A 12,006-nucleotide genomic window follows, 5' to 3' on the forward strand; every position below is an offset into this window, starting at 1 on the left:
ATCTTGTTGTTTGAATAAGTGCAACGTTGTCTTTATGAAATAAACACTAGTATGTCTATAAAGGTTCATATAATGCATCACCACACCGGTGTGGTGTTGACGTAATGTGATGTCATCGTTTTAATGATGGACAAATTGCACACATTCACTGGTCAAAAACCCGCGGTGTAACTGCATTTGAGTTTGACACAAAGCAACCGAGTGATCCTTGTCAGCTAGGTAAAATATATTATAAGAAATTTCTATTTTGATTTTATGGCTATCTGCTGAATGTGCTGATGCATGTAAATTACATGATGTAATTTATTAACATTTCATCATATTATATAGCTAGTTATTAATACTAATTAAATATAATATAAGAATATTATTGTGTGTTATTTTTTTGGTGGTGGAGGGGTTCGTGGAGGGGTTGGGGGGGTGCCCTTTTTTCAGTTTCAGCACATGCCCCTCAAATGGTCTGTGCACGGCCCTGGTCACAGCACAGGCTCAGCCAGCGTGCCAATAAGGGCCTTGCTCAAGGGCCCATGGGCCATCCGATCACAGACACAGAGGCTTAGCCTGCTGAGCCATATATACAAGGAAAAAAAGTCTACAGCACAATTTTTGTTTCACTCATTTCTCAATTTATGGGTGTGCATCTGTGAATAATATTTTTTTTTGCAAACTGCAGCCGGGTTTTTCTGTTTCTCATTAATGAAGGCCTTCTTCTTGCTTTATGGGATTTCAGTCCTGCTTCTAGGAGCCTGATATGAACTGCCCTAGCAGTGCACTTCACACCTGCACTTAATGTTTCCCATTCCTTTTGAAGGTCACTTGATGTCATCCTCTGATTCATGAGAAACTGTCAGGTATGGTAACGGTCATCTCTGGCATTAGAAAGTCGCTTCCGCCCTTTACCTGGCTGGTTTCTGGTCATTCCCAGTGTCTCCTGCTTCACCTTGTTCCTGTGTACTGCTGTCTTAGATATTTTCCTACAATTAAACCAGGATTTAAAATGCAGATTTATTCAAAAATAGTGGTCTCTTAATTTTTTCCATGTCTGTGACTGTATATTATACACACATACACACACACGTAAATATATGTATATGAATTTGACGTTACTTGCAAGATATGTACAATATACAAGATATGAAATATTTCCATAAAACTGTTAAACCCACCATATGATTAAAAATATATATTGAATATTTCAATACACTTCCTGCAGATTCCTATTGTGTTTACCAACATGTCTATTGGCTAATGATTAATTATTATTCATGGTTCTGTATTGGACTCTTCTAACCTAAATAACACTTGCCGTATTTCCTCCCGTAGCAGCAGACGGTGCAGTGACGTCAGGGTAATGCGCGTCTGAAAGTTTTGCGCGCGATTGGAGCCATCATTTTACAGCAGGCTCGGCTCTTGCCGCCAGCTCACAGCGTGCCTTTTAACTTTTAATGCACCCGGTAATTAAGGATGTATAGGGGAGTTACTTAGTATGTCGTAAACATGGGGGGGGGGGGGGGGGGGGCTCCATACCAGGTGTTAGCATGAGTGTGACAGAAGCCGAAGCAGTGGGACCTTTCTTTTGTTCCTGCCTGTATTGCGCAACTCTGAACAATGGCAGGGGGGCCATACTAATGAGTAATCAGCTGTGACTCTGATGCTAGCACCTACGAACACTCGCGAAGCCCTTTGGGCCAGCCATAAATAAGAAGGGTTCCTTAGAAGGTCCTGAAACTTCTTTGGTCATCTTTTGCCCCCCTCCCTCCACCCCCCGATTTTTTAAATAGATTCACATGGACATTTTTTACGAAACGCCACAGAAGCCTTTAAAGGGTCTTGCAACTTAAACTTAGCAGCTCAAGCGTGTCTTACAAGGGAATTTTTGTTCTGTAATTATTTTAAAAATATAAGGTAACAGTCAGCAAAAGCCTTAGTGTTCCCTTTCTGTCTGTGTTGCTGGCTAATGACAGGACAAAGATTACATCCCACGCTCACCAGTTTGCTGTGTCCTGATTCAGGGCTTTGCTGAAATTGTCAGCAAAAACTTCTGTGTCACTGCAACTCATTTAAGACAAACTTTGGCTATGACATTATAACAAGATAGTTAAACCATAATGCGTTTTAAATGTTGTGCAATATTTCTTGTGCAAGGTCACCTGACATGCCTGCATCAAGATTTGATTATTATCCTGAGAGTTTTAGTGATATTTTTAAAGTTTTTCATATGAATTATGCCTTATTTGTGAAATTTCATATTTTTGCAGAATTTGTGATTTAAAAATATACTATAAAATTAATGTAAATGTTGGCCTGCGTTATGTTTCATATTTTAAATTGTGCGTATATTTAGGGCTGTCTGGGTAAGCTGAGTGAACCTGGTGAATTTTATTAGTTAGGAACTTTACAAATATCACAAATCAAGTGTTGTAAAAGTAAGAAATAGTCATTCAGTTTTAAACCCAAACAAAACGTAACCTGTCGTGAAATATGAACACGTCAATGTATTGTGTTAATGTGTGAAATTATAAAAAACACACATCGAAGGAGCCCCAGCCAGAGGCCTAGATCGGGTGTAACGAAAACGGAGCTGTCAGTGTCCGTTCTCACAGAGGAGAAAGCGCGATAACATAGCATAACTATTAAATGGAAAAATAGTACATTTTTATACGGAAAGCAGATGTGTACGTAATTTCACGCGTATCATCTATGTATCTTTTAATTAAATCAAACGGAATTAATTTAAAATGACTGCAGCAACAGAACACATACAATATATCGTCTTTGCAGTCACACTGGATCTAAAATAGATCAGAGGTGAGACCGCCAAATCATCCAAATTATTGCCCTAGAGGTCAGGCCAAGGCAATCTAAAGGCGCTTGTGTGAAAATGAACATTAGAACCTAAAGTGACCAATATGACAAGATAGGAAATGTTAGACCCAGTACCGATTAACCAATGTTCTGTACGTAGCTCCTTAAAACACGCCGAACTGTTGAGTTTTTTTTTTTATCTACACATATTCGGGAGAGAAGTTTGTGTCAGGATGCGTTTAGGAAATAATGCAGCGGTTATTTAGAGGCACATTAGAAATTGAATCTAAAATGAAATAAGTAGGCCTATGTGACTGTTACATATTTTTAAAATAGCATGACCGGCGTTTAATAACCAGCCCGAGGTCTTGTCGGGTCAACGATTCGAAACGTATTAGGCGTTTTACTTGCCTGAAAATGATACAAGAAATTTTGAACCTTAAAAGAACTGTATAATGAATAGTGACATTTTTTTAACTGTAGATTATATCGTTATTTGGTTGTATTGCCGCCTGTTTGGTTTGTCGCTTTCACAAAGTAATGTTTCGCCCATTTAATATTGCGGCATAATACGCCTGAATCCGCCAGCATTGTCATAAGTGTTTATAGCCAAGTAGTTGCTCGCTTAAGTGTTTTAAAAGAGGTTTCACTTCGGGATACAACAGCAGAGAACAACGTGTGTGAACGCAGCACCGATGGCTGAAAACAAATTAAACAAATGAGCGAGTAATGCACTCATCAGGTCTATACCTATGCATCCGCAGACCTTCATTAATGTCTCCATGTCAGATTTTAGAGGTTAAAATATAAATAACGTTCACAGACGCCATTATTAAAATTTTGTAATTTCAAAAATGACTGTCCTTCAGATTCAGGCTCGCTTGGACGATCGACAAACAGCTGGGATTGGGTGTGTGTGTTAACATTTCACGTACTTCGCTTTGTGTAGCCCGGTCTTTGTCACGCTGCGCATCTCCTCCTAATGTGATGCTGAAGACGGATGACGGCACTTGCCAGAATTCCTACGCCTTGCCAGATAAACTGCGCTACCATTTTAGGTTTTTTTCTTAAAAAAAAATATTTCCTACTAAAGGTATGCTAAAGGTTTTTCCTAGAGTTAACACCTTCCATACCATTTTATCAAATTTAAAACATCTAATCTTAGAAATAGATTCGGATTTATATATTTCTGTAGGTAATTAATGCGAGCCGGAGTTATGCAGCGAGTTATGTAAGAGCAGTCAATATTTAAATTTTTTTAAATGCGTTTAGGTTAAATATCAGTGTGCGTTTTTTTTTTTGTTTAATGACTAATTTGGAATGAGTGGCTTGCTGTTAGAATTAGGCCTATTTTAAGAAATCCTTAAATATTAAATTGCGTATCACTACGGGAAGTATGAGTAGTTTTAAAGTAAAGCTTAAGGTTGTTTTCCGTACGGACTGTGAAACTTAACGCTTCACGTCAAAATGATGCAGTGACGAGATGGAAAAAAAATGTTCAAACCTCGAGTCAGTTTGCCGATAATATACAACTTAGGGTAGAACTTTAACTTTGAAATTTAATATCTCGCAATTTGATGCCATGAACGAAAGCACATTATTAATCTGGATGTCAGTTTAACAAGTGAAATACCACGCAGTGATGACTAGGCTATTAAGGATAAAAAAATGAATATAAAAAGTTTCACCACGTTAATAAACAAACAGCGAACATGTCCTATAAGGCCCAGTTATTTTCTGAACATTGAAATTTATCTTCGGGTGGAGTTGTTACATTTTTTTCGCGTACTGACAAATTCTATTCAATTCAGTTTTTTCGAAGAATTTAACTGGATAGTTTATTATTTTCATACAAATGAGTTTTTTCCGTACGGACAATGTGCATCGATGCCAATTTGAAAACAAAATGTTTCCAGAAAAAAAGGCATTTAGAGAAGTTCCGTGCTCAGAAAATGACTCACATTTTAAACACACAACCAATATCTCAAGTATTCAGAAAAAATAGCAACATTTCGTGAAGAGATAGGACAGTTGACAATTCAGCGGACGACGGATGCAATTAGTTCCAGTGCATCTACCCCGTTAACTCTCCATTAAGCAAAGTGGCGAAAAGTTTGAATTTCGTGTTTTTCCAAAATAAAACCGGGGGGGGGGGGGGATAAAAAAAAAACAAAAAAAACGATAAACAATTACTTTCTCCTTGAGTGCATTAAGCGATTGTAGGAAACGGAAGAAAAAACAAAACAAAACAAAAAAAAACACGGGCTTGGAATAAAATCTTCAGGATACATACAAAAAAAATACCACTCTCTTTCATGGTATACACTTTAAAAATAATTGCAATTTAAAATGAGGACAAGCCGGGATTTTAGTAACAAACATGCATGAAAATTATTTTTTTTTTCAAGGAGACATTAAATAAGAACATACAATACAATCAGCAATTTCAAATAAACATCGAAATGGGAAAAAACCCGAACTATTTCATTCGTATTCTACCATTGGCGTTTTCACTTTATCTATAGTTTAAAAGTAATGCACTTTGAGTTTCTCTTTCAGTTATCGTTATTGTCATTATTAATTATAATTATTGTCCCGCTTTAAGCTAACAAATAAATACAATGCATGGGTCTACGGATCCAGTCCAGAAATGGACATTCAATATAAAAGTCTAAATTTACGTCTTTCATCTTTTTTTTTTTTTTTTAAACCATTAGTCTTTTTTTACTGGTATCCGAGCGCTGATGCTGTAGTGAGTCTTTGTCCGTACAATGCGTATGGAGAATAATATGGACCTGTGGCTGCAGGGACTGGGACGGGGGCGCCGGGGGTCGGTAAGGGGCTTTTTGAATAGGGGTGGTAGCGGCTGCTTAGTCCGAGAGCGTGGTGCGGGCTTCGAAGTGCCAACGTCCCCGGGCTCCCTGGAGCTCCCGTCGGGGGCATGTGCATGTGGCAGGCCATGGCGGCGGCTGCCGCGCTAGCTAACGACGACGAGCTCGGGTATCCCGATATCAGTTTCTCCGTGCCCGTGAAAGCAGTGTGGGTCCGCAAATGGTTGAGGAGTTCTTCAGAGGAGGGGAAGCGCTTGTCGCAGGGTCCGTTCGCCGACACCCAGTTGCAGACATGCGGCAGGGGGTCGTTGGGCAGCATGAAGCCGTACGGGTATAAAGGGTGTCCGGCGAAAGAAGGCGGCGAGGAGTGGACGCTGTGTAACGGGTGCGTCGGGTACATGAGCGGGTAACCCTGCTTGAGAGCCGTCGCGGCAGCGGCATCATGCGTGCAGGACGCCCCAGCCGCCCCGGCCAGATGACTCGCACAATGGTAACTCAGGCAGTACGGGTCTCTGCAAAGACTGGCAGACATTATGGACGGCGGAGAAGCTCCAGCCAAAGGGCTCGATCCCGCTTTACTGCAGCCCAGCGAGCTCGCAGCGGCGAACTGTGCGTTTATTAGGTGACTGCTGGATTTGGTTGGATCTAAAGTCACTCCGTGAGGCAGGAAGTGTTGCGGGTAGCCGGCATAGGCCCCCGCCAAAGTCCCAGGGTATGACATGCCAGCAGGTGGTAAAGGGAAAACGGTCTGACCGGGTTTGTACGGGGAAACTGGGGCCACTAACCCAGATCCGAGCACAGATGAAGCCGAGGATACCACCGAGGAGTCTGAAGTGATGGGCTTTGATCCCGGCGTGGTTTCCTGGTGCTGGTTGACCTCCACGTTAATTCCAGCGCAGCTAACGCTTATCCTGCTGTGACTGATGCTGGTAGTGCCGGAGCCCTCCGTCGTGCTATTTTTATTAGAGTCGCTCTCCTTCTTTTCTTCCCGATCTCCCGTCTTGGCCTCTGACGGGAGCGGGGACGCCGAGGTGCAGGAGTTCGGGCTGCCTGTCCTTGGCGTGAATGGCTGGCAGGTGGCGCTCGGTACTCGGAAACCAGACTTATCTCCAGAAGAAACCCCCGAGGACGAGTCCTTCTTCTCCGAAGATTTCGAGTACGGCTTGAAGCTAGATTTATCTTCGGCTCCGATGTCGCTCATTTTTAACGGCCCGGATTTGGACTCTTTCTCAGTAGATCCATTTGATGTTACCGATGATAGTTTCGAAGAAGGCGGAGGATCCGGTTTACCGATCTGAGAGCACGTTTGTGCCAAAAGGGCCAATGGACTTTTCTTGGCATCTAACTGTGAATAATAATAAAAAATTCCAATTAAGCTCTACACCGAAATATGTAGTACACTGCAAAACGCGCGGTCAGCACAGAACGACTCTTTTACTTATGTATTGCGAATATCTTTAATTGCAGCCGTGCAATAAAACGCATTGCGCATAGGCAGAGTGACATGAACAACTATTACGATCTAAACACACCATCTTAGTTCGAAAAGCAGAGATCATATATGCATACATGCACTTCAAAATATCTTCGAAAATAAGTCGACCGAGATCTTACTATAAAGACACTCGATAGTAACTAGTTCCTCAGTCCACAGCTTTAAATGACCATTTTAACAGTTTAAACACTTACCTCGATAGGGCTAACTGGTGTAGATGGCAATGGTTGAAGGTATTCTGGGTGCAAAATGTGTCCTGCCCGTGCCGTAAGCATTTTCAAAACCTTGATCGGTAGACGATTAGCTTGCCGTAGAGGGTCCGAAGGAAGAAGGGAGTGAAGAAAGGGCTTATTTATAGTCGCGGAGATGTTTTTCCCAGAGACACTCTTTCCCCAGACTTGATTAGCAATGTTATTTCTTAGAGTAGAGACCGAGGGCGATGTGATCATGACCCAATTCTCACTTGAATAGTAGGAAATGCATTTATCGAAACTAAAAAAAAAAAAAATACAAAAATGAAAATCAAATAAGCATGTCTTCGCAAATGCAGTTTAAAACGAGTCCCAGTACGTGCGAACTGTATATAATCCTTATGAAGAGAGGCAGCGATAGAAGCAGAAAGCAAGGATATCACCGATCAGGAGCACTGTCTGCATCATAGGGCTCAGATCGGTATGCGTCTCCCAGCAGGTCCGTACGCTAGTCCTCCCGACACTGGCTCTGGTAGAAAAACTCACTTCAAAAGCAGCTGAATTAGTCTGAGATTAAAGCCTTTGCCGCCTTCCAATCAAATGGGACCCCGAGGTGATTGGAGGGTCAAGGGGATGTGACGTTATCTCTTTTTTATACGGGATTTTATGTTGCCTGTGTTGGGGGGAGGAGATTTCCCTTAATGTTTTGGTTGTTATGCACGTTTTCGCGTCCTTTTTTGGCTTTGGATCGCCAGAAGACTTACACCATGTCTCTGATTCATCTTTCACATGTTAATAGCTTTAAAACACACTGATTTCTCCTCTCGAGGTACTAATGCTTGTCGAGGTTATTTTTTTAATAGAACAAAAAGCATGGCGATTACTTTTCAAAACGTAATTTTTGCATGACGAACACTTGAAATATATGCTGGCTATATATATATATATATATATTCTTTTCTTTTTTCAGTTAAAGCTTAATTGTCGCAGAGTTACCAAATCAGTCTCTAAAGGATGTCACTAACTGTCGTTTTAAAGGCTGCGTACATTTGCAGTTACGGATACAGGCTGCATATTTTCTTAGCACAGCAAACAGAGGATCAACTTTACGTGCTGGGTTTAAATTCCCCAATCAGACATGCGTTGACAAGAGAGGACCAATGCAGAGATAGAGGGATGTGAATGTCACATGTTTTCAGTATTAATATACACCAACCTTCTATTTCCATCTCGACCCCTCAGTCAACTGTCAATTCTACTCGACCGCAATCAATCAGTTATTTGTCAGTCGCTGTCAATCTGCCCTTGATTTATGTCAGCTTTTGTTGCTGATTACAAGCCTGGTGTGACCGGGAAGAAAAAAAAAAGAAAGAGAAAAGAGGTCACTTCTCAGAAGTGCTATTCACTCTGGGCAAATAATTCATTTTCTGTTGTAAATTCTGCCTGTATTCAACTTCTAACTGTATGCAGACTTAGTACAGGCGGGGCAATGGACTGTTTCCTCTTTCGCAGTATTTATGGATACAAATGAGGACCAAAGTAACGTAATATACCGCATTGGGGAAATATAGCGACCGACCTTCAAATTTAACAGACTTTCGACTTTAACATATATCTCCGGAAAATAATTGCGAGGAGTTAAATCAAGGCCTAATTCCGGGTTAAGCTTTTATATAAAGTTTGCCTAGGAGATTGTGTAATGTTGGGAAAATCATTTAATTGCATGATTGTAAAAAAAATGAACTGGATCATGTCCTCAACATAAGACTTTATAATCTCATAATTTGCTCTAATGTATGCAGAAACCTCTTTACTTTTGTTCCTTGTCTGACTTGGTGGCCCGTACAATCTTCTACAGCAACAAAAGGTCACTTGAATACAAACAGGTTTGACAAGTGAGGAACATGGAAGGTGCTGAGGGGTTGGAGATAATTTCCGACGTAGACTTCCCAAAACAAGGATTTATCCTTTAACCGTTTGAAAATGTATGGCTGTCCACAGAAAATGTGCAATTCCAGTACCAGTGAAGAGCTCATAGATCGTTAATAAGGCTGGCTGTCTACCTTTAGCACATGCACCTTGAAATACGTAGTAGCATGAATTAAGATATTAATGGATTAACTGCTTTTGGAGGGCATGAACTCTAAATTTGCCGTCGTTTGTAATACTATGAACTTTTTTTTCAGACTATCTATCCGAGAAGGAAACTTTAAATGTTGATCAATGTAAGCTCAGGCTGAAAGCAAATATATTTAGGCAAACTGCACGGCCACTGACGGTTTCATGTTCATCGCTGCCTACATGGGAGAAACGCGATGACCGCAAAGCGCAGTTAAAAGCAAATGAACCACTCAAATAATCAACGGTTATATTAAAACCCGCATGCAGCATAATCCCGTGTCATTCATATTAATATTGCTTTTTTTTTTTTTTTTTTATAAAAAAAAGCAATCACGTTTTGTGGTCCTGTATAGTCTTTTTTTATCTTTTAAAGAAATAGAATTACTGACCTAATTAGCCTGGGATAAGAAACTGCTTTGTGTCACACATCTATTGACCAGGATGTCAAGTTGATTTTATTTACTCACAGTAGAAATTATTTTATTTAAAGGGCAAGAAAAGAGGGAAGGGAAAAAAAACATCTTTGATAAAAGAAGGTTAAAAATGCCCTGAACTATTCACCGTTGAGATGGCTAATCAGTACTGAGGCTCCATGGAAATCGGGCAGCTTTACAATGCGTTGTCCTTTCATCTCAAGCTGGATGGAGGCGCTCAATTAAAAGCCTATCAGTTTGTAAGTAAATCAACGCCTATCAAAGTTGTCACATCAAACAAAACGATTATTATTGCAACCCGCCTCCCCTATTAATCTCTTTTCTACGGTAATCCACTTGACAGGTCATCTTGGAGAGTAAAAAAACCTGGAGTGGACATTACTCGGAGAAGTATTTTTTTTTCCCCAAAGCAAAAAAGCGTACAAAGTATTTTGAAACTTCTGGTTGTATATTGGCGCCATAAGAATGTCAATGTGTAGCATTTACTAATCTAAATCTAAAGTTTGGCCATTTAGCTAAAGCAGTGTGCACACGTTTCATTTATAGCGTTCTGGCTTCGTACGACTGCATATGGATTATTATTGTATAAATTTTAGCAATCACCCATTGTAATTTGGGAAAGGTATTGCCTTTATCGCTTTTTTCAGTGTTAAAAATGTAATCACCTAATACTTCGGTATATATTGAGTTATTTATTGTCTTGTATTTAACTTGTATTTAAACAGTTCGATTAAACAGTTTTTGTTCACTAAGCAATGGAAATAAAAATTCCAGTCTTCGTTATTCTGCGTTCTCTTGTGTTTTAGTACAGAGGTAAATAATATATATTCTAAAGTACAATTAAAGAAATAGAATTTGAATGAAATGTTATAAGTGGTAGATGTTATATTTACATGGTTTTGAGAATACATACGTACACAATTTTAAGTGTGTTTCTGAAATTCCAGAATTTTTTTAGCATTATCCGTTCTGCTTTATAATACATTATCTTTAACAAGTATAAACCTGGCAACATTGTGTCATACTAACACTAGCTTTAGTGTATTATGATATATTTCCAGAAGAGTTATAAACCAGAACGGCGTCCAAAATAATTTAAAAGCCTTGCTGATCAGGAAAAAAAAAAGTTCAAAATATGCATATTTTTTGATTGATCACAGGGTTTGCTGTTTTCTGCAAAGGCTGTCAGAGGCTGACACTGTTCGTGAATTATTGGGGCAGAGAAGGGCAACCATAAATTTCCATCGTCAGGCAAAAACTCTCTTTATTGTCTGCATGATGGATGGCCTTCTGCACCAGACACCAAATACTCGGTATTACCCTTAAATGGGAACACATTTTTCGTTGCCATAATTCATGATATTTAAATAGAAAGTTTTAAAAAATGCTTACCTATATTTCATACCGTGACATGTTTATGAATCACCCCTTGCATACAAATATAATTATTAACAGCGTAGAAATACCACATGTTCTAGCTTCCAGCTTTTTTCCATTGAGCATTTTTGAGGGGCAGTAAGGAAACCGTGTGCTAAAAGCTAAAGTCTAATGAACTGATTTACTGATTGAAACGGTTTATATTGAATAACTTTTATAAAGCTTGCATGGGCTGCTGGTGAACGCAGTGAGTAGGACAGCCTCTGAAAGTGGGCGGAAAAAATATTCACTGAATTTTATCAAAAGAAGCTGTTTTAAAGTATGTATTAAAATATATTAAGTATACACTGACAAGAAATGAAACTCAGTTATTTTTAAAAGAATTAATTGGTTTTAAAACTTGTTATAATCTGCTTGCTTGACTCGTAAATTAAGCCATTGTAAATTGCTGCATGAGGCGCTGCACTAGGAAAAAAAGAGCCCAAATCTAGCGTCTTTATACCAGGATAAATACGGAGAATTCACGGCTCAATTTAATTATCGCAAAATAACTTGCGGTTAACATGAATTCTATTTCAAGGCGCCCATGTAAAACTATATCCACCGCAGAGTCTATTTTGATGCAAGACGTTAGGATCTTGAGTTAAAAACTCGAGAGATTTTTGCGATTGATATTAACGCGCAATTCATCCGAATTGTATTTTGCATCGGAAAATAATGAAACGTTATGGAACATAATATGCATTTAAAAG

The 12,006-nt window shown here is 39.5% G+C and overlaps 1 protein-coding gene across 1 annotated transcript; it reads right to left on the reverse strand.

Annotated features, from left to right (window-relative positions):
* Positions 1–4,344: 4,344 nt before the first annotated feature.
* Positions 4,345–8,151, reverse strand: znf503 (zinc finger protein 503). Its single transcript, XM_023808051.2, has 2 exons — positions 7,326–8,151; positions 4,345–6,981 (listed from the first exon to the last, which is right to left on the reverse strand). The coding sequence occupies exons 1-2, from the start codon at positions 7,578–7,580 to the stop codon at positions 5,530–5,532; spliced, it is 1,707 nt and encodes a 568-aa protein (XP_023663819.1). The 5' UTR covers positions 7,581–8,151; the 3' UTR covers positions 4,345–5,529.
* Between the last annotated feature and the right edge of the window lie 3,855 nt (positions 8,152–12,006).

The sequence above is a fragment of the Paramormyrops kingsleyae genome, chromosome 20, assembly GCF_048594095.1.
Source record: "Paramormyrops kingsleyae isolate MSU_618 chromosome 20, PKINGS_0.4, whole genome shotgun sequence".
Lineage (NCBI taxonomy): Eukaryota > Metazoa > Chordata > Actinopteri > Osteoglossiformes > Mormyridae > Paramormyrops > Paramormyrops kingsleyae.

Coding starts and splice junctions, on each gene's coding strand:
- znf503 (XM_023808051.2), bottom strand. CDS start 7,580: ATGATCACATCGCCCTCGGTCTCTACTCTAAGAAATAACATTGCTAAT. Junction 6,982..7,325: donor CACCAGTTAGCCCTATCGAG/GTAAGTGTTTAA, acceptor TATTATTCACAG/TTAGATGCCAAGAAAAGTCC.